Source organism: Cricetulus griseus, chromosome 2 (genome assembly GCF_003668045.3).
Source record: "Cricetulus griseus strain 17A/GY chromosome 2, alternate assembly CriGri-PICRH-1.0, whole genome shotgun sequence".
Lineage (NCBI taxonomy): Eukaryota > Metazoa > Chordata > Mammalia > Rodentia > Cricetidae > Cricetulus > Cricetulus griseus.
The window spans coordinates 279,356,705-279,380,233 of record NC_048595.1 but is presented as its reverse complement, the minus strand read 5'-3'; the positions used below and the strand labels follow the sequence as shown (position 1 = coordinate 279,380,233).

The 23,529-nt window shown below is 43.4% G+C and overlaps 1 protein-coding gene across 3 annotated transcripts in view; it reads right to left on the bottom strand.

Moving 5' to 3' along the window:
- The window catches only part of LOC100763181 (sterile alpha motif domain-containing protein 5), a 228,143-nt gene that overhangs the window by 161,042 nt on the left and 43,572 nt on the right, over nt 1-23,529 (bottom strand). Inside the window, exon 1 of one of the 3 annotated variants that reach the window (XM_027402037.2) lies at nt 9,588-10,028. The exons of 1 other annotated variant lie outside the window; for it this stretch is intronic. In XM_027402037.2, coding sequence (XP_027257838.1) covers nt 9,588-9,734 — 147 coding nt within the window. In that variant the 5' untranslated portion in view covers nt 9,735-10,028. Of the gene's footprint in view, nt 1-9,587; nt 10,029-23,529 lie in introns of those variants that run through there. One more of the 3 variants, XM_027402038.2, reaches the window with a different exon arrangement.

Below are 23,529 nucleotides of genomic sequence, written 5' to 3'. Positions count from 1 at the left end.
GGAGTGGGAGGTTTCAGACAGGGTTTCTCTGTGTAGCTTTGGAGGCTGTCCTGGAGCTAGTTTTTGTAGACCAGGCTGGTCTTGAACTCACAGAGATCCACCTGCCTCTGCCTCTGCCTCTGCCTCTGCCTCTGCCTCTGCCTCTGCCTCTGCCTCCCGAGTGCTGGGATTAAAGGCATGTACCACCACCGCCTGGCTTATTTTTTTGTTTTTCAATGGTTAAAAAAATAAATGTAAAGCTGGTCATTGCTAGTGCTTACCCAGAAGATATGAAGTTCGAACAAGCCAGCCTTGGTGGGGAACACCTGCAATTCCAACACTTGGGAGTCACACAAAGAAAGTCTGTGTCAAAGTTATCCTGCTCTACATACTCAATGAGACCAGCTTTAGCTACAGTAAACCCAGTCTAAAAGTAAATTAATAAAATAAAAACGTCTTAATTAATGTTTTATGTACTTACAAATATAATAAAAATCATGTAATTTTTCTCTTAAAAAAACACTTAGAAATAAAACATTCTTACATTATTGTACTAACTACATGCAATGAAAAGTTGCCGGGTGTTGGTGGCACATGCCTTTAATCCCAGCACTCAGGAGGCAGAGGCAGGCAGATCTCTGTGAGTTTGAAGCCAGCCTGGTCTACAGAGGGAGTTTCAGGATAGGCTCCAAAGCAATAAAGAGAAACCTGTCACGGAAAAAAAAAAGAAAAAGTAAAGTAAACACAGCATTCTGGATAACTTTTAAACAGAAATAGCACTTTCATTACAAACATCACTTGGCCTCAGGAAAATCCTAGCTATTAAAAACATTCGTATGCTTTCTCTTTTGAATAAAGAAAAATTTCAAACACACATTTCTTGGCAAGTTAACTTGACGAATTAACAGCTTGAAATGATTCATGCATTTATTTTTGTTTTTCTCTCTTTTTTTGTTTTGTTTTTTGAAACAGAGTTTTGCTATGCCCATGTTGGCCTTTCATAATAATCCTCCTGACTCAGCATCCCAAGTGCTAAGATTATAGGAAAATGCCACAAAAGACCAGCTATTCATTTGTTTCCAAACTGTAAGTTTCTTCTTGTAAGTTCAAAGGGCATTTGAGCCAGGCATGAGGAAGGCCCATGCCTGCAGAGGCAGGCAGATCGCTGAGTTTGAGGTCAGCCTAGTCTACAAAGCAAGTTCCAGGAGATGAATGTTACACAGAGAAACCCTGTCTTAAAATAAAAAAAAAAAAAAAAAGCTGGGCATTGGTGGCGCACGCCTTTAATCCCAGCACTCGGCAGGCAGAGGCAAGTAGATCTCTGTGAGTTTGAGACCAGCCTGGTCTTCAAGAGCTAGTTCCAGGACAGCCTCCAAAGCCACAGAGAAACCCTGACTGAAAAACCAAAAAAAAAAAAAAAAAAAAAAAAAAAAAAAAAAAAAAAAAAGACGAAAGAAAGAAAGAAAGCATTTGAGACAGCAAACACAAAGTTATTAACTGTTTATTTCATAAATAAGGTCTTCAAACTCTACCAAAAATAGGTGTAATCCTATAACAGAGATACACACTGGAGCTAAAACACTCTATTTCTCTACAAATAACTTTAATATAGAATACGAAACTTTCAAAGCACATATTAAAAAAAAAATCACATAAATCATTTTTGTTCTAAATGAAAAAGAAAAAAAAAAGTACTTGGCAGACAACAAGGTTTACAGAGAACTACTAAAAAGTCCGTAGGATAAGTTTTTAAAGCTAGGATGTAGGACACAAACTTAAAAAAAAAAAAATAGTCTTGAAAGGCATTTAGTTAAAAGTATGTATTTATTTTCTTTTTTATTAACTGTATTCTAAGAGAAAAATGAAGCGCCAAGCAGGTACACAGCACTGACCTGCCACACCTCCTTCCCCCACCACTACTGCTTCAAAGTCACATGAGAACCTATGGGATGGCTCACACCTGCAATCCTCGTACTCCGGAAGCTGAAGCAGGAGGATGGCAACAAGTTCAAGGCTAGCCTGGGTGGGCAACATAGTGAGTTCCAATCCAGTTTACGATACACAGTAGACTGTCTCAAAAAAGAGGAAGAAGAGGAAGAGGAGATGACAATGAACTGAGCACTAAAGTCAACTGTGCAGGGAGAGATCCTATCAGACGCCCAAGGAGAATAGCAGGGTATTATCAGCAGACATAGTCTAAACACAAGTGATTCACATTTCTACCAGACAGCTTCCAAGGGTCCAAGATGTGGGCAATTCCATCAGGGGAAAAAAAAAAAAAGGCTGATTAGAAAAAAAACAGCTGGGCACTGCTGGAGAGATGGCTCAGAGGTTAAGAGCACTGACTGCTCTTCCAGAGGTCCTGAGTTCAATTCCCAGCAACCACATGGTGGCTCACAACCATCTGTAGTTATGAGATCTGGTGCCCTTTTCTGGTGTGCAGATATACATGGAAGCAGAATGTTGTATACATAATAAATAAATAAAATCTTAAAAGAGAGAGAGAGAGAGAGAGGGAGAGAGAGAGAGAAAGAGAGAGAGAGAGAGAACAGCTATCCCAGCATCCAGCGTTGCTTTCAGAGCTACCCTACCTGGCTACCCTACCTGGCAGGGCAGTCTCTTGGATGGAGATGTCTAGATCGCATGGCCTGATGTGCCTCAAAAGACACGGGCCAGGTTATCTCCAGGTGACATCCCGCCTCATAAAGAATTAATGGTGCCCAACAAAACAAAAGGGCTACTAGGCAGCTGGCTGGGAGCAAGGCCAGTGGGAACAGAACTGTCATGCTCAGGTCTTATTACCAAGCCAATTAAATGAGTAAGGATGTTTCTCAAGCATGGCAATGCCTTGTAGCTACCAAAATATAGTTTACCTCAAAATTACCTAAAGCTTTGGCTAATTCTTTGAAGCCTTAGTCTCACATCCACTGGTTTATATGGCACAGCTCCTTCAGAGTTCTAGCCTCCAGCCATTTAAATGTATCCATAAGTCAGTAAGGCACTTAAGAGGTTGTCTAACACATGTGAGGCCCTGGGCTCCATTTGTAGAATCAAAAACAAACAAGCAAACACCTCAGGATTTTCTTGTTACACTTATAAAAACCTACTTTATAGCAAGTATGAAGTTTATCAGGTTAAATGCACAAGTAGACAACTATGGATAGAGAGAAGAAAGGAGTCCAACGTCATCTACTGCAGTGGTTCTCAACCTTCCTCATGCTACAACCCTTTAATACAGTTCCTCATGATGTGCTGACCCCCAACGGTGAAATTACTCCCTTGCTACTTCATAACTGTAATCTTGCTACTGTTACAAATTGTAATGTGAATATCTGATATGCAGGATATCTGATAGGCGACCCCTGTGAAAAGGATCCTTCCAACCTCCAAAGGGGTCAAGACCCACAGGTTGAGACCCTCTGGTCTAGATAAAGAAATGAAGCTCTTATTAAGAAGAAAAAAGTTCACTGTAGCTGGGTGTGGTGGTTCTCACTTGTAATCCCACAATTTGGGTGGCTGAGATAGAAGGAAATGTGAGTTTTGGTCCAGCCTGGGCTACACAGAGTTTCAGGCCACATGACAAAACTATAAATAAAATTGTTCAAAAGATTTATTTTATTTCTATGTGTGTGTATATATGTGCCCAGTATGCTGGTGCCCCTGGAGGCCAGAAGATGACTCAAGTACTATGGAGTCAGATTTACAGGCAGTTGTGTTGATCTTTTGATGTTGAGTAAAATGTTGGGCTTGACAGAATTAGAGGAGAGATAATGACGGAATGTATAGATACACGTGTAGCCCCTACCCTCATCCCCTCTACCTGGATCACTAGTGCAGTCCCCAAACCCACAGGATGCTACAGTTATAAAAGCTTTTTTCAGCCAGGTGGTGGTAGCGCATGCCTTTGATCCCAGCACTCGGGAGGCAGAGGCAGGCAGATCTCTGTGAGTTCGAGACCAGCCTGATCTACAAGAGCTAGTTCCAGGACAGCCTCCACAGCCACAGGGAAACCCTGTCTCGAAAAACCAAAATAATAATAATAATAATAATAATAATAAATAAAAGCTTTTTTTACAAGTACTTCATATCTTCCTCCAGAGTCATTGCCAATTTATTACCACCAACAAGCATCTTTTTCTTTTTCTTAAATGTATTTTTGTATGCATGGTGAATGTGTGCATGCATGCAAGTGTGTGTGTGTGTGTGTGTGTGTGTGTGTGTGTGTGTGTGTGTGTGTGTGTGTGGTGTGTGTGTGTGTGTGTGTGTGTGTGTGTGTGTGTGTGTGTGTGTGTGTGTGTGTGTGGTGTGTGTGTGTGTGTGTGTGTGTGTGTGTGTGTGTGTAGGTCAGAGGTCAACAGCAGTTATCTTCCACTATCTCTCGACCTTATCTTTTGAGATAGGGTCTCTCTCCAGGAACTCACAGTTGACTAGCCAGGGTAACCAGTGTCCTCTGCGATCCACCTGTCTCCACCTCTACAGTTACAGACTACTAAACCATGTCAGGCTTTTACACATGGGTGCTAGGAATCCCAACTCAGGTCCTCATGCTCTTGAGGCAGATACTTTACCAACAGAGCCATCTCCTTAATAACCCTCTTTAGCACCTCCCCCTGCCTTTTGGGTTGGGGTTGAACACAGGATTTTGCTCATGCTAAGTGGGTAATACAGCACTGAGTCACATCCCAGCTTCAAGAGGCATGTTTGTAAAACACAGGTGTATCCCATGACAGTTTAAAATTCTGCAATGGCTCCTCACTGAAGCTGGAAGAATGGTGGCTGGGTGAGCATCAAATGCTTCGGCTACCTGAATGATCTGTTCTCCCCCACTTTTGTCCCCTTTTCCTTAGCTAGGCAGGCCCTTCCTCTACCAGGCACACTTACCTCTGGATGGCAAAATGAGGACAGTAGTGACACAGTCACCTAGAAGCTGCTTTTGCTAAAGAACATGCATGAACTCTCTCTCTCCAGATTTGATCTGTTTCACCAAAGGCTGGGAGATAAGTTACCTCCTAAATCCTTCCTCTTGAGTCATCTTAAGTTCCAGGAAGAGTGAAACCTCCCAGGACAAACCCCTCCCCCTCGCACAATGAAGACAATTACCCATGGCTGCAGCCTTAGAAACTAACAGACTACCGGCTGACCAGGCCAGCTTGCAGGACCACAGCAGAGGCAAGAATGAGTCAACAGTGTCCCAGAGCAGGACACTGGACACAACAGTGACCAGGATTGCTTCATTATGCATGCATCCTTCTCTCTATTTAAACCTAAACCTCAAGTCAGTACCCCAAAGACAATCTTGGGGTCCATCTTGACATGTTCCTCTTCCCAATGTGGCCACACTGGATACACTGCCCTCCTCTATTTTACCATTACTTGTCTTTTTTGTTGGCCTATCTGGATGGGTGTCTAAACCTACTGAGAGGATGCAGTATGCTTATAGGTGAGGTGCAGAGGCTCAGCCCAGCAACAGTATGCTACCCTCAGGCTTGCTGAGGGTAAGATGGTGGAAGCAGTCCTCCGACTAGCCACATCCAGCCAGGGAGATGAGGGAAGGTTCCTATGATGGAGAATAAGGAACAGAGAACGCAGAGAATGGCAAATGAAAGCCAATGGCTAGAGACCAAGAAAAGGAGGTGGCTTGGGAACAGGGGCCTCCTGCAGGGGAAAAAAAATGCAAACCTCCCTCCCCCAGCTCTGCATGCATACTTGGTTTTTTTGTAGAACTGCACATCGAGGATTACCTGGAGCCAGTTATCACCCTCCCTGGCCTGGGGGCCTTTCAGATCCTCTATTCTTGACCCAACAGAACCCTCCCATTCACCTCCGGCAATATTTTAACCACGGGCGGTCTGAATAGTTTAAACTGAATAGTTTAAGGACACACACACCTCTGATCTCAATTCATAGTTGCTAAGGATTCCCTTGAGCTTCTGAACCTCTCACCTCGGCCTCCAGGGGAATGCTGGAATCACAGATGTGTGCCATCACCACAGGATGTAATGCTAGGCAGGAGCGCTACCCACTGGACTACACTCCCAGTCCCAGACTCTCAAATTCCAGTGTGCAAATTTAATTAGATCATTAGTTGATAGGATTCACTCAAGACACCTCCCAGGGGTACATGCAAATTAACTGCTCCCCAAGGAGTCAGCCCACTAAAGAGCCCCTCAGGATCTCCCTAATGTCTCTCCTCCCACACTTGGCCTGACAAAAGAATGGATTCTTTCATTTGTTTTCCTTCTTCCTTCATTTAAGTTTTGGGGTTCTGCTTTATTTTAGGGCTGGAGTAAACAGCCAGGCAGCTGAATAAAATAGCTCTGAGGACTCGTGCCTACAGTGCAGTTTTCTAGAACTGGCTTAACATTCGGAAGATCTTCCTACACAATGGGTGGCTTCTGTGAGTGCTGGGAACTGAGGACAAACTACGGAGCCCACAGGGAACAGAGGAAGCCTAGGGTGGGGTGGGATGGGTGGGATGGGGTGGGGTGAGAGTAGGGGTGGGGGTTGGGGGAGGTGTGTACCGGGAACAATAAGAACTTACTCAACTTCTTCCCGGTTAGTAGCTATGGAGGCCTGGCTCAACCCTAGAGGCCCTCAGCTACTGGAGGCCAAAGCCAAATGACCATTACAATTTGCCACAAGAATAATCAGTGCTTAGAAAGAAAAAAAAAAAAAAAAGGCTTTCCTATCTAATCATATCTAAATAAACTTGGCAATTCCCACTGTGAAAAACAGGTACTCTCCCGCAACCAGAAAACTGAGGGTAGAAGATGGTAAAGAGAAAACAACCACACAGGACTCTTAACTAATTCTGCACTTCAGGGTAGACATCTGTAGAAGCATGTCACAGGCAAAGGTGCTATGATTTGAAAATCCAGGCCTGGACACAACTGTAGAGTTATCTAAAAGAATGGCACATTTCACAATAACACCGAGGCTAATTGCTCAGGGCTCGAAAACATTTCACAATTTGCCATTACCTTGGAAGCACCCGGATTTTGGTTTGCCTGATGAAATTAGCCAAATGGCTGCTTTTGCTGGGACGGAATTCATTAGCGCCCTCGTAAGTACTCCTGTTATAGGGGATGTTTTAATTGGGCTTCCATATTTAAAGTACATACTTCTTTTCTGACTTTGACAAATTATGTTCTAAGCACCCAGTTAATTACAGGCCATGGAGGCTGAAGACGGGATACTGATCCTACTCAGCAGATATTCTCAGCAGAGATTTCCATGATTCATTCTTTCTTCATTCACTATCTATTTCTGTGTTGATTTATTAGTGCTTATGTATTCTATCATTACTTTATTTCCATGCTTTTAGACTGTTATATTATTCTCCAGGTATTTTGTTGGCAATTATCTGAAAGCAACTATTTGGTGCTTAACTGTGCGTGGAGTGAATTAATTTATAACTTAAATACTCACACCTTGTTTACTGAATTATAACTAATTAATTCACTAATAACCCGGCACCACAGCCTTCCCTAGGGTTATAACTAATAAATTTCACCCCCACCCCCCACCCCCGCCTTCCCCATGTTACAGAAGTGGGGGGCACTATCAGAGATGGGGGTCCTGCTCTTCTACCTAAAAATGGCTATTCCCTACTAGGGTGATAGGCAATGGGGCTGGGGTCAGCTCAGACATTGTCACTAACAAGGTATAAGCCATTGGTCAAACCCTTTAGGTGATTGCAGAATCCCACAATCAAAAACACAAAATGAAGGAAATTGTGTCTCCCGTTTCAGCAAATGTCACTCCTGTGTCTTCATATGTTCCCAAAAGATGCAGTTTTTAATACGTACATGGAGGGCAACTCTCTCTGTTGGTAGCAAGATCCTGCCTTTTAACATGGGACATTCTCCTCTAGAAATGTATAAGGCAAGGCAGCCAGGCCTCCCTTTCTGTAGTTTACTAAGGAATGCCCAAGGTTTATCCCAAAGAATATGGAGATTGCATAAAGGATAGGCAAATGTTGGGCCACCCTGACCTTCTCTATCCAGGGCTTCACACTCACCTCTAAGCTGAGTGGGAGCACCTATGTTCTTTTCTGGTGCATCTGCTCTTTAAATAACAGGTTTGATCTTCTAGAGCCCCACCCCTTCTTTTAACTCAGCCAAAGAACACTCTGCTAAAACTAACTCAACAGTGCTGGAATCTGCCAACCAAAGGAAAGCAAATATTCAGAAAGTGCCACCTGCCAATCCTCCTCCCCAAAAAGCACTCAGTATAGCTTGCATTTTTGCTAGCAAACCCCTACCCACCCACCCAGCCCACACCCTCCTAAAGGATGCTATCAAACCAGTATTCTAAGAGACTGAAAATTCACAGAGCGGCTTCTGGGCAAGAACCAGATAAGGTGTCTGCTTGTTGAACTTCAGACTGTCATTCACCACTTTAAAACATTCCCTGGTTTTCCCCGAATTACAACTGAGCATCTTATACATCTGAAAATCTTAGAAAACCCAACAGATTTTATAGCCAAAATACATGGTGTACCTTACACAGCATATGTACTTAAAATATCTGTCATAAGTAAATGTGCCTTTTATTATAGACTTTGAAGCACAGACAGAAATCTTCAACCTAGAAAAATAGGATACATTGAACTTCAAGGTGTCCAGAAAGATGAGAGACAGGGTCTAGTTGTGGGGAAAAAATATAAACAGAGCTGTAGTCATTGAATATCTACCATTCATCAGGAGGTATGTTGAGCACTTCATACACATCGACCTCTCATAAAATCCAAGATGCAAGACTTCTTACCCTGTTTTTTTAAGTGATGGGATGGAGAATCACAAGGGATGAATGACCTGGCCATAGTAATTGCTGACAGCTAGTTGGAGACCAGGGATTTGAACCAGGCTAACACCTTTCCACTTTGGAGAAAACTACACAGAGATGCTGCTAAAAATGCCTACTCCTGTGAGAAAAGGAGTACCTCGGACTAAATGTTTCTGATGAACTACATACACATCTGGCAATCTGAAATCTTCACATGGTTTAAGAAGTCTGTGTGCAAAAATCCTATCCATCCAACCTGCTACTCAACTTCGTTCTAGATGTATACGAACTACTTTCCAGAATTAAGGCAATTCATGGGCAGATTTAGCCACTGGACAATTCAAACACTCTTACCAACACACCAGGCAATATACGTCCTATTGTTTTCAGTCCTTAACAAATAAAACAAATTTCCTGTAACTCTACAAACTGAAAGAGCTGCGGGCCGAGCAAGTAAACACGGTGGTAGTTTTGCATAAGGAAATGGTTGTTTTCCTCTCGTGGGCACACGACAAGCCCTGTGCGGATAAACATACCGTGAGGCCATGAGGAGTCCACCGGCCAAATATTTACAAGTAGTATTTACATATACTCTTTCTGGCTTTCTCCTCACCAACTTTTCTATGCAGGTGTCCCTGATTACAGCCATTGTTCAAAAGGTACCTATGATGTGACTGGTGCGTGGTTATTTATTTAAAAAAATTTTTCATTACAGTTTGAAGCCCTACACCGACAGAAGACGGCGGAAAGAAAAAAGGGTCCCCAACGGATGGGCGAAGGGCGAGCCTCGCTTCCCGCGCACTCCTCCCCAGGTAGCTCACCAGGATGCCCATCACGTCGGTCCAGAGGCGGGAGAACGCTTCGGACGAGCCGGCCTCCGGCTCAGGCTCCTGCGTGGGTTCCACCTCGGGCTCGGGCTCAGGTTCGGGCTCCGGCGCCGGGCCAGCAGCTCCCGCGTCCTCCTCCATGACCGCGTCCCCTTGCGTCCGAGTCCCCGCGCTACCCACCGCCCGCAGCAGCGCGTCGGCCGCCGGGGCGCAAGGTCCCCGCCCGCGGCGTCACCGGGCCGCGCCCCCGCGTCGCATGCCCCAGGCTCCGCGGGGTAGGAGCCCCACTGCCAGGACTCTACACCTCGATTCGCGGTGACCGCGATTGACAACTCCAGAAACTTTTCCTAGCCGGGCGGGGCGCAGCAACAGGGTAACTGGAGCAAAGTCGGCACCACTTGGCTGAGGCGGGGAGTTCGCAGGGCGAGAGAGCCAGGAGCCCCACCGCACAGGAACTGTGTCCGGCTATGGGGACCGGCTCCGGGCGGCACGCGACTCGCCTCTACTGGAGAGTCTGCGCAGGGCGGGACAGTGCACGGTGACGCCTGTGAACCCGGGCCAGCCAGTCCCGGACCCCTCTTTTCAGAATGAGCTCTTCCAACTCCACATGACTCCCTCCCCTCCAGGCTCAAGAAAGCGTTTAGCAACAAAAGGTGCTCTGATGTCAGGCGCTTTGCATGGAAATGAGCCCCAACCCAGCCAACAAATCGCCCGTTGAAAGCGCAGCCGCGCCGCGGGCCCCGGACCCCGCACAAGTCCCCAATCGCGCCATTCACCCCGCGCCTTCTGCCACAGAAACAGCAGCAGAAAGTTAATCTTTAAGCTGCTGGCTGCGCCCGAGTTCGCCAGGGGTTAGTACGGTGACAACCCACACCTCGCCCTCGGCAAGTCGAACAGCCCATGCAATTACAGCCCTGTCTGCCGGCCCAGGCTTCTTGGAAAACAAAGTGTGACTACTCGCCTGGGCACGAGCCATTGTTTAGGTTCTTGGATGACTGGGGACATTTTGGCTCTCGAGTGACCACAGTACAGGGTTTGGGGGTAATTAAGGAAGACCCTCTTTGGGTTGTAAGGGTTTCTGTTTGTTTGCTTGTTTTGTTGTTGTTTAGTTTTGTTTTTTTCTTAACACGAAAAGGGTTTTTTTGTGTTTGTTTGTTTTTTAACATGAAAGACACAGGCACTGGTTATGGACAAAACTAAAAGTTAATTTTATGGCTGCTCAGCCCAAGCACACTCCAGCCCTGTGTATGTTTTGCCAAGGGAAAACTTTCCCTAAGGGAAAAAGCCCTGGAGAGTTTTGTTTTGTTTTGTTTTTTCTTGTTTCCCTCCCTCCTCCTTCTCCTTCTCTTCCTCATTCTTCCCCCTCCCTCCTCCTTCACTACTCAGAAAATTTTTCCTAAGAGATGACAATTTGATTTTGTGACTGATGGCTTTGTGAAACTAAAGAAACCCAATGAAATCTGTCCCTTATTAAAGACTTGGGTTAAAGTTTGGGGTGGGCAGGGGATGGAGTGAGGGATGCCAGGGACAGAACAATTCTGCAGTTTCTCCTTTCTTAGCTTACATACAAGGAAGGAGTTAAGTGTGACCTCTTCATCCACTTGGCATTATGAACACCAATCTGTGCAATGGGTAAATAGCTCTCATTGACAAGCTCAAACCCCAAAAAGAAGAGGATAGATGGCTGGGGAGTGAGGGGGTGGGCAGTGGGGGGAGTAAAGTGCTTACTTTCAAAGCCTGCCGACATTATTTCAAAGCCCCAGAATCAAGAAAAACCTAAAGTAGCAGTATGGGCTTGTAATCCCAGGGCTGTCGTGTAGAGACAGCAGGATTCTTGTGGGTTTGGTGGCCAGCAAGTCCAGACAGCTGGTAAGCTTCAGGTTCTGTGAGAGACCATGTCTCAAAAAGATAAGGTGGTGAGTGGTAGAGAAAGACACCTGACATCACTCCCTGACTTCCACAGGTATGTGCACGAGTGTACACACACACACACACACACACACACACACACACACACACACAGAGAGAGAGAGAGAGAGAGAGAGAGAGAGAGAGAGAGAGAGAGAGAAATTTTACTATCCTCCCCCCCAATTTTTTGTGTTTCAATTGAAGAAGAGCCTTAGATCCTGAATCAGTGTAGCCAGGCCAGATGTATCTAGGCTGATGCAGTTAAGCAGGATGGTTCCAGACTTCTCTGGTGCTGTTTGAGGATGAGAGCTAAAACAAACTCCACTAAGAAATGTTGAGTTTTAAAAGAATTGGTCTTGTCTGGCAGTGGTAGCACATGCTTTTAATCCCAGTACTCCAGAGGCAGAGGTAAGCAAATCTCTGGGAATTCCAGGATAGGCTCCAAAAGCTACATAGAGAAACCCTGTCTCAAAAAAAAAAAAAAAAAAAAGGTCTTGTCTATAAGAAATAAACAAATGTCAAGGAGAGAAAAGTAGCCTTCACTGGTGACTTTATGAATATATTTAAATTTTTTTAATTTAAAATTTTTGACTTGAGGAAATGTAGAAACTTTTGCAGCCTGTTGGCTCCATGAAAACCTGGCATGTGAGTTATTCAAGCAGGAGTGAGGGCTAGAACAAAGAAGGAGCCCATCTTAGACACCAATCAGGAGTGTTTCTTTTCTTGACTCAGATGACCTGGGGCCAAACATGGACCTTTCAAAGCTGCAGTTTCCCTATCTAAGAGGAGGCAAGGCCAAGCTAATTGTCACTCACCACTTCAGAGACTAGTATGTTTCTGGGTCACCTGAAGATAGTAAGGTTGTGCTGTAACACAGGAGAGGCATCAATATGACTGAACCTTAGCTGGCATTTGGCAATTATGGCTGTCTACTCTTTTATCTCCTCCACAGTAAGTTCCCTTTGCTGGCACTCCCTTAAACCTGTCTGAGGAAGTGAGATGAACAACATTTTGGGGGAGGGCTGATACCTGTGTCTATAGTAACAAATTATGCTTTTGCCATCTTGCCTAGTGGCCACTCTACTTCTAAAACAGACAATGTTGATCATTTGAAGACAGAAGTAAAAGTGTGTGTGTGTGTGTGTGTGTGTGTGTGTGTGGTCTGTCTGTCTGTGTTAGTAATGATTTAAGCCTATACATCCCACATAGAAAGATCAGGAGTTCAAGACTGGCTTTGGCTATGTGAAGCCCTATCTCAATAAATAAATAAAAAGTTGAATCTCTTTTCTAATCAGCTTCTATAAAAAATGTCACTGGTTATTGCCCTAAAATTGAGTCTTCTCTCCCACAAATTCCTTCTCAGGCTTTTTTAACAATTCCTTTTCTCTTATCAAAGAATCGCTGTCTTCCTCACCTTCATCTTCCATTTATGTTGGTCTATGTTTGATTCCCACAAACCTTGCCAAGGTAAGGCAAATGTAGACTCTTGAAGGAATACACTAAGATCCTACCTCCTCATATTTGTCTTTCTCCCCAGGCTCTCTTCCAGCGCACTGGAACTGAGAAATCAATTCTATGGGTCTTGATAAATAGTTTTATTTATTTGTTGATATTATGTATCTGTGGTGGTTTGAAAAAGAATGACTCCATAGGCTCATATTTTTGAATGCCTACTCACCAGGGAGTGGCACTATTTGAAAGGATTAGAAGGATTAAGAGTTGAGGCCTTGTTAGAGTAGATGTGGCCTTGTTGGAGGAGTTGTGCCACTAGGGGTGGGCTTTGAAATTTCAAAAACTCAAGCCAGGCTCTCTCTCTCTCTCTCTCTCTCTCTCTCTCTCTCTCTCTCTCTCTCTCTCTCTCTCTCTCTCTCTGCCTGCCTGCAGAACAGGGTGTTAGCTCTAGGCTACTGCTCTATACCATGATGATAATGAACTAAACCTCTGAAATGGTAAGCAAGCCCCAATTAAATGTTTTCTAATGTAAGAGTTTCTATGGCTATGGTGTCTTATCACAGCAATAGAACCTTGACTAAGACAATAAATAACCCAGGTTGACTTTGAGCTCACTATGTAGCAAACCTGACCTCTTGTCTCCACCTCCCAAGTGTTAGGATTACAGGCATGGGCCATTACACATTACACGTGGTGTAATAAATATTTACTGCAACAAAGGAGCAGAAAACTGTCAGAATGTATTCCTTGAGAATGGAGTCATCTCAGTAAGTTTACTGGAAATTGCTGACATATAACATGGAACTACATATACACATTTATGCTGGGTTGCTTAGTACTTGTTCTGTTTTGATTGTTTTGTTTGTTTTGTTTTTCAAGACAGGCTCTCTGTATATGTAGCCTTGGCTGTCCTGGAACTAGCACTGTAGACCAGGCTGGCGTCAAACTCACAGAGATCCATCTGCCTGTGCCTCAACCCATCATCCTATGTACTTGTTCTTTCTCTGGGTCAGGATTACAAATTTTCAGACCACTCCTCCAGAAGTTGCAAAGCAGTTAGGATTCTATATGCAGCATAAGCAAGTCATTATAACGACACAAGAAAGGTAACTGAACTATTGTGTGATGGTGAAAGTACAGTTTTACCAAGGAAAGCACAAATATTACCTTGTCTTTTTTCTTTTCCTCTGCCCTGGAGCTGAGGACAGAACCAGGAACTTGAACTTGGTAGCAAGTGCTCTACCACTAAACTAAATCCCCAACCTGGAAAGCATAAATGTTCCTAAAGAGACAAGTCAAAGTTGGGTTTAAAAACATTTGACAAATTATTTATCTCCTGTGTAAAAGGGAAACTCCGTCTGTTTTCATAGTTCCGAGGTTATTGGTACTTACGCAAGAATCTTTACTTGGTAGAACCTTGACCCTTTTCCCAGCACTTCCCCACCCACTCATCCTGTGAGGCTGGATCTGAGTTTCCTTGTTCATCATACCTAAAGATCTAGGGTCACAAGAAGTCCTTCCTAGCCCTGGAATGTGGTCCCTGAGTCATAAAGCTGAGAGATTACCTCTGGCCAGGTGCGGTCACGAGGACTCTAAAGTCAGTCACTTTCTGTTTGTTCTCTCTGTTGTTCCTGGCTGTCTTGTTTTTGGTGTTGTTTGTTTGTTTGTTTGTTCATTTATTTGTGTGTCCTGAAGATCAAGCCCAGTCTCCCACACTGATCTGTAGTCCCCATCCCTCTTCAGTTTTCATAGTGAAGATAATAAAAATAGCAGTAAAGCAGTTAGTTGTTTACTTTCTCTTGGAAATTGTGCTTAAAATCAGAATATATTTCATAAACTTCGACGTTTCTAAAATGGCACTTACCATCTAATACGTCTACCCAGCTCTGTGTGTGTGTGTGTGTGTGTGTGTGTGTGTGTGTGTGTGTGTGTGTGTGTAGGGAGTGGGAGGGTTATACTTGTCTGTGAGTATACTCTCTGCCTAATTCCTTCAAGGCTGGGACCCTCCCTGAAGTTGAAGCCCATGATTTGTTCTTTGCTTTGCTTTTCCAGTAGTCTGTCAGCCAGCATATCCCAATGATCTGCCTGTCCCTGCACTCTGTGGTGCTGGGGCTAGAGGTATATATAAAACTATTCCTGGATTGTTATGTGGTTGCTGGGATCCGAACTCAGGTCCTCATGGTTGCACAGCAATCACTCTTAACCACTGAACCAGCTCTCCAATCCCATGCATTTTTTTTTTTTTCAATACTGGGGATTGAACCTAGGCCTCATGCCTAGGCAATGGTTCAACCAGTGAGTCATATCCCCTAACTCATGTTTTCCCATTTGAATCCTCCATTACACCCATCTGTCTGTTGAAGCTACCAGTTTCCTCCTTTGTTTCCTTCATCATCACTCCCATTCAAAACAAAGATGAGCTCTGCTGACCTGAATCTGAGTCAAATTAATCTGTTTCCTTTCTCCTTCACTATCAGCCCCTAAGGCTGAGGGTTATCTTTCCTACTATATTTTATCAATAGTGGTTCGTCTCATAGTGAGGACACAATCAGCAACATTAGGAACATCATCTAGGAATTTGTTCTTTGTGTTGGTTTGTGTTTTTGTTGTTTGTTTGTTTGTTTTGTTTTGTTTTTCCTTTGAGACAAGGTCTCAAGGTCTCAAAGATTAAGTAGACCTGTCAGGCTTGGAACTCACAGAGCTTCTTGAATTCACAGAGCTCCACCTACCTCTGCCTCCCAGTGCTGGGATGATAGGGCTGCACCATCATGCCATGGCCCAGAGATATGTAGATTCCAGTACCCAGGGGATCATGCTGTGGGTTTGTCTGACATTCTAGCAAACTCTGGGCAAGTCAGAATGAGAAAAGCAGTGCACTGCTGAGGAACTTTTAACAGACTGTATTTCAAAATTAGACCAGAAGCAGGGTGTAATGTTGCGTTCCCTTAAGCCCAGCGCTTGGGAGACAGAGGCAAGCAGATCTCTTAGGCCAGCCTGCTCTACAGAGCAAGTTCCTGGACAGCCAGGTCTAAACAGAAAAACCCCGTTTCAAAAAAACAAAAACAAAAATATTAGATCAGAGCCAGGCATTATCCTCTAACTTCCACAATGGTATAAGTGTCCCCCCACAAACAAATATGTAACATTAAAAATTCATTGATTAAAGAAGTTATTAGGAGATAAGTGAGCAGCTGTAGTTTTGCACACTTATAATCCCAGGATTTGAGAGGTAAGGGCATAGGGACCAGAAATTCAAGGCTTGGGCTTCATAAGACCCTGTCTGAAAAAAAGAGAGGAGGGAGAGAAGAAAATAGAAGAAGGGTGAAGAGAGAGGGAAAGGTGAAAGAAAGAGAAGAAAATGGAATTGCTTATTTGAAGATATCCTTCAGAGGAGTTTGGCTGATTGGTTGCTGTTATTTTGCTGTGTTTTGGTTTTTGGTTTGTTTTGTTTGTTTCAGTCAAGAAGCACAGTCTTATTATGCACCCCAGGATGACCTTAAACTCTGTTAGCTCAGGTTGACCTCCAACTTGTAATCCTCCTGCCTTCCTTGGCTTCCCAAGTGCCAGGATCACACACTACCACACCTCGTACATTTGGTTTCAAAGAGCATACAATTAAGTATTAGCACTAAAATAGACTCTGCAAGAATGGCACATGTTTGGGGAGAAAAGTTTTATTTAAATAGTTGTTTTGTTTTAAACAACACATTTCCTGCTGATAGCATATATTAAATCTGAAAGATTATAAATAGCCCAGTGGATGCTTGGCATTGAAGTTGAGCAATGAAAACAGATAAGCCCGTTTAATTTTTGCCACTCGTCAGCAATGTCTTGTCTCTGGCACTCCCAAATGGGGCATTCCACAATGCCTGGGGGAACCAAATTTAGGGGGAGACTGACAGGGTAAAATATTTTTCTATAATAAAACTTTCCAATTTTTTTTTCCTCACAAATGCCTGGAAGGTGATCCAAAGTCATGCAAAAGCAGTACTTATTTTGTTTTTGTTCAATTTTTTGTGAATCCCCTTTATCAAGGAGTACTTGAGAAAAATGAAAAAAAAAAATCTGAGAGCAAGGTAAAGGGAAATTTTAAAAAATGAAGACGTAGGCTGAAGAGATGGCCCCACCATTAAGAGCCATGCCTGCTCTTCTGGAGGAGCTGGGTTTGATTCCTGGCACCCACATGATGGCTCACAACCATCTGTAACTCCAGTTCCAACAAATGGGATTTGACACCCTCTTCTGACCTCCACAGGCACCAGGCATGCAAATGGTACACAGACACATTTGCAGGTAAAACACCCATATCCGTAAAATAATGATAGAAAAATGTTTTTAAGTGAATACTGCTAGAAGAGGTCAAGGGGAGTAGATGAATAACACAAAAATGGAGGCTCTACATTCATTTTTCAATTTTCCTTATTATTTATTGTGTATATGTTTGCTCATGAGCACACATGCTTGTGAATGCACATTCATATGGGTGCCTGCAGAAGCCAAAAGTGGGTGACAGATGCTCTGGTTCTGAAGTTATATATATAGGTGGTTGTTAGCCTCCCTGTGTTCCTCCTGGGAACAACACTTGGGGCCTCTGCAAGAACAGCAAGTGCTCTTATTGCTGTGTCATCTCTTCAGTGCCATCTGAAATCTCTTCTACTATGATAAGCAACAATACTTCCCTGGCCAGTTACAGGTCTTCATTTGTGGCAGTGCTATGGAAATATCAAGATTCTGCCTACAAATGACTCTATAAGATACAACAGTAACATTACAGTTATTTCACTCCATAACCTAAGATCACACTACTAGCTGTGTATGGTGGAGCACACCTTTAATCCCAGTGCTTGGGAGACAAAGGCAGGCAGATCTGTGAGTTCCAGACCAGCTGGTCCATTTAGTAAGGTCCAGGACAGCTGGAGCTACATAGTGAGAACTTGCCTCAAAAAACAACAAAATTCCTACTCGTGGGGCTGGAAAGATGGCTCAGCAGTTAAAAGTATGTACTGCTCTTTCAGAGGACCTCAGTTCTGTTCACAGCACCCATGTTGGACAGCTCACAAGTGCCTAGTGCTTTGTAAGTCCAAGTGATCTGATCCTCTGGCCTCTACAGGCACCTACACACCATGTGCACATACCACATGTGCACATACTCACACACAGATACACACATACACACAATTCAAAATAAATATATTTTAAGTCACTTTATTTTAAAGTCAGGGACTCACTCTGCTTCCTGGACTACCCTAAATACAAATCTTTCTGCTTCAGCCCCCAAGGACCAGAATGACAAATGTATGCCATCGTGTCAGGGCAGCCTAGAAAATTCCTAAAGACGTATGTAATCCTGAACTGTGAGATTCTGAACTGGCACATTGTAGAGTTATGTTTTGAATCTAAAATATGTCTGTACAGGCTCACTTAAACCCTGTGTTCCCAGGTTGTGGCACTATTTTGAAGGCTTTGGATCCTTCAGAAAGAAGGTAGAGCCTGGCTGATGCAAACAGATTACTAGAAGCAGATCTTTGGAGGTCATGCTCACTCCTGTTTCCTGCATACAGTTGCTACATACTGCCTGCTGCCAAGTGAAGAGTGTCACACACTCCCACTGCCATCAGCTCCATCATGCTGTCTTTGCTACTGATATCAGGGAATTTGATGGTCTCATTTGGGTTCTTAATTTCATCAATAAAGAATTGTAAAATGGATTCAGAAGGAAGCTCAACAGCAATTTCATCAGAATTTGAGCGGAAAATAGCAGGGCAGGCAATCTGTAAATCTAGGCAGCTTTGGGGGTGCTGCTGGGGTGAAAGAAAAGCGAGAAAGTCATGCCTTCTGAGTTAAAGGTCAAGAAAGCGGGACTATTCAGCCATGGAAGTCAGTAGGGGCTGCATGGCAGAAGAGGTGGTGCTTCAGAGAAAGAGTAAGAATGTTCAGAATTTCAGAGAAAGCATACCTGGGCTTTTGGCCAGTGTCCCAAAGCAGAGAATTTTTAAAAAGGGAAAGAAAGAGCATGCTTAGTGCTAGACTAGAGATCTGAGTTCAGAGAACACCTGATTCCAGGATCTTCTATCCCAGAACAAGGGATTGCACCAGGGACACATGGGTGGGTAGATAGACAGACAGACAGACAGACAGACAGACAGACAGACAGATGGATAGATGACAGATGGTTATAGATAACAGATGATAGATTATAGATTGCTAGATGATAAGATAGTTATAGATAGATGATAGATTGATAGATGAGAGAGAGAGATAGATAGATAGATAGATAGATAGATAGATAGATAGATAGATGGCTAGAGATAATGTTTATGAAGAAAAAGAAAAGAAGTCCCAAGAGCAGAAGTGGACTAGTGAGCGGAGGAAAAGGCCCAAAACGTATCAAGACTGAGCCACAGGTGTATAGCTCTGTATAGGATATTTACATAGCACCTGCTTCTCCTTTGGAAGGCACAGACCTTATTTGAGCATGTACTGTTTATTACATGATGCCCACATAAGGAAGGGCTTCTTGTTTTTCCTCTGTTAACTGGTTCTTTTACATGTGAGCTTGGATGCTTCACGGACCTGTCATACTGTGGTGGACCTCTGAAATCCTAAGTCAAAATAAGCCTCTTCCTTTAACTTGTCTCTGCCAGGGACTTTGGTCCCAGCCATTCAAAAATAATCCATTCAGAAACATATGTTACTGGCAGGAGGTAAGATTCCAGTGAGAAGGCTGAAGAGATGGCTCAGAGGTTAAGAGCACCAGCTGCTCTTTCAGAGGTCCTGAGTTCAATTCCCGGCAACCACATGGTGGCTCACAACCATCCGTTATGAGATCTGGTGCCCTCTTCTGGTGTGCAGATATACATGGAAGCAGAATGTTGAATACATAATAAATAAATAAAATCTTAAAAAAAAAAAAAAAGGATTCTAGTGAGCTGTCTGTGGGTACCTATGATGACCAAAATGTGGGCAGCTAGAACTGACCTCAATCTGTTTAAAACAAAGAACCAAAACAGTCCAACTCAATATAAATTTAAATAGAAAGTCAAGCTTGAAATGGTCTCCCCGACGGAGAGCCATAAAATTATGGGAGAGGGATCGGCCATCAGAAGACAGATGAAGATTTGGAGAAAGATATTTAGAATTGTGTTCTTGGCTACTTATCTTTTTTACTTACACTTTTTGGAAATGTGAAAAATAAACGTGTTTATGAGATACCAGACATTGTGTTGTTTTCAGTTTATGCAGAGAGAGGCTTAAAAGCACAGCTGGAAAGCAACTACCACCCAAACTGGCTCGTCAATCTTGTCTATGATATGAAGCTAATGAGAATGCCTACTTGGCTTCTCTGATGCTTATACATGGTTGCTAGGGGGGAAAATCCCATTAAATTAAAAATGTCTGGTTAAAAGTGCTACTTTGCATCCTTGAGGTGCCACAGTAGTATGGTAAACGGGGCAAGAATCCCACTTCTTGTGTGGAGGCAGAGGAATCCTTCAGACACCATCCACCTGTAAAGCCTGAATAATGCTGAGCGCATTCGGAACCCCACAGAGGCCACAGGAGGATGGTGACTTCCCTGGAATTAGAGTTACAGGATGTTAGGAGTCACCATGAGGTGCTAGGGACCAAACAAAGATTCTTTCAAGAGTTCTTAGCTACTGAGCCATCTCTCCAGCCCTCTACCTTGTTGTTGTTATTGTTGAGACAGTCTTGAACTGGCCCGGGAACTTGGGAACTTGCCTAGGAGGAGAGGCTGGCTGGCCATTGAGCCCCAGGGATCTTCCTGGCTCAGCCTGCCCAGCAGTGCATCACCAGCATGCACCACACCTGGCCTTTTCCCCACATGTTCTGGGGGTCAAGCTGGGGTCCTTGTGATTTCTCAGCAGGCACTTTATATAACCAGGTTATCTCTGCAAGCCTGAATAATTTTCTTTTTTAAAGCCCCTGGCTAAGTACAGCACTCTGTTAAAAATAGATGTTGGCTCAAAAAAAAAAAAAAAAAAAGGGCATTGTGGTATTCCTTTCACTACTCATTTTTTAAAAGACTCAGAAATTTACTATAGAAATGACTAGAGGAAAAACTGCCCAAACCAGCCATTAACTCTCTGTGGTTCTATTTGGATTGCAAGGAACTTACTTGATTTCTCTACTGGTAATATTCATCTGTTGCCCCGTCACAAAGAGACACTCCTATCTCTGTTCCTGAATGAAAGAACTCCAACTGTCCCTTCAGCCGTAAACCTCTATTATTTTGAAATGTCAAAGCCATAGTTTTCATCTCACACAATTCAGTGTCCTCCCTTTTCCATGTGCAGTGGAGTCCTTTGGACTCTCCCTCAGTTGTTCAAGGCCACTTTCTTCTCCTGGATCCTTTCTCTCACATCGAATTTCCAGTGACATGTGCACACACATGCACACACAAAGGCTCAGTTAGAGCAGCTTCTCTAATCATCTTTACACAATTGCAGACATGAACAAATGAATTCTGTGAAGAGATCATCAAAAGAGGTGGGTTGGGCCAGGCATTGGTGGCGCACGCCTTTAATCCCAGCACTCGGGAGGCAGAGGCAGGTGGATCTCTGTCAGTTCGAGATCAGCCTGGTCTACAAGAGCTATTTCCAGGACAGGCTCCAAAGCCATAGAGAAACCCTGTCTCAAAAAACTAAAAAACAAACAAACAAACAACAACAAAAAAGAGGTGAGGTGGGACTGCCTCAAAGAGCTGACATGGGGAGATAGAAAGTTCTAGCTACTGGACAGCAGGGTCAGAATGACCTTTTTAATTAGTTAGTGCCTTGATGGAGTTTGGTGAAAAGAGTCCCTGTTTGTACTACTCAATGTTCCTATGGCCAGTGCTGGCCTGAATGTAGTTTGAAATTGAAAAAAAAAAGTCGTGTGTGAGCAGGCCCTAGATTTTCTTTACCATTTCTCTCTCAGTGAATGCAAGAAAGAAAATGTTTTAATGGAGTGTCTAGGCCTAATTTGTTCTCATCCCTCATAAACAAAACAACTAGGTGCTAGCTACCCTCCATCTAATGAATATTCCCGAAAATCAGATGGTGTTGATTCTAATAGCAAAGAGACACTTCACAAAGAACCCTTGTTCTGGAAATGAGGTCATCTGGACAGCCTATCCATTAAGAAAAAGCCTATTCTGCCTTCAGAGGTCACCTATTGGGGCAGGAAATCTTTCAGCCAGCGAACCAACATCTGGCCCAAGTCTTCCAGGCTGAAATGCCAGTTTCCTGATCTAAATGGAACACACATGGGAGAGGGGAGAAAAAAAAAAATCTCCATTTGCAAGCGTTCTTCACGGAAGCCTAGATGAGAAACCTCAGAAAAAGAGCTGTTTTTGTACATCAACACAAACAGAACCCTCCAAGTACTTGTATGAAATTTGCATGTCTTTCTGAAGCAACTCCTAAGAGCAAAGAGACAAATTAATCACTCACTAGCAAATCCATAAATAAACTTGCTTTACCGATCACCATTTATACTGATTCATTCCAGACTGGGCAAGAATTTGCTTTTTTCATTTGTTTGTTCAGTTTGGGTGTGGCAGACTGAACCCAGGGCCTCAGGCTTGCTAAGCACATGTCCTACCTTCCCGCTATAGCCTTATTCCCACGGTTTACTTTAGGACTGTGAGAAGGGGTGTGGTGGCGGGGGTGGGTGGTGGGAGGGAGGTGGGGGACACAACACTAATTCAAAGCAACAGGACCAAACTTGAAAGAAAGAATTGAGAGGATGTAGTCAAAGATGGCCTTGAACTACCAATTCTCTAGCTTCTACCTCCCAAGTGAAGAGATTATAGGTATGTGCCACACTTGGCTTTAAAAGGAAGCTTTAGAAAGACTGGTAAGGGAAAAAAAAAAAAAAAACTTTTAGTACTTGGTGGTAGCTCTATATATCCTATATAATAGAATGGTCAGTCCATTTTAAAAAATGCAGGCATTGTATTCTCTCTCCCGCCCTCTGTTCCTTCCTTTTGCTTTTTTTTTTTTTTTTTTCAGTGCTCTAGGTACTTTGTATATACTAGACAAGTGCCCTGCCACTAAATGGCATGCCCAATCCTGAAATGCACACATTGCTGATGACACTAAATCATTCCAAAGTTTTCTAGCCAGAAACCAAACCGTGTCTTCAAAAAGCTGTCAATGAAACGTGACTGACACAAGGAAAATTTTAATTGTTTATTACTACAAGATTCAAAATTTTGGCAGGATGTTAAGAAAAACTATATGAGGTTCGCGTCCATCCACACAGCATTTATAGCTGTGGTCATTTATCCTTGCAAGTGATTGGAACCCAGAGGTTCACTATGAAGTTTTACGTGCTGTTTAAAGTTTGGAAAGAAACAACCCACTTTGTAGCTGAAGAATGATCAAATCAAAGATGATACCATGTTCGAAGGCTTAATATTTACAGAGTAAGATGTTAATAGAAACACATGTTTAAAGTGTGAGACATTAGCCTCTGTAAGGAAATACTCCTCAGAAATAAAGACTGCATGTCATGAGCACACAGGTGAGGTAAGCTTACAAATATCCTACATCAGTGTTCACAACAGTGTAGTAGG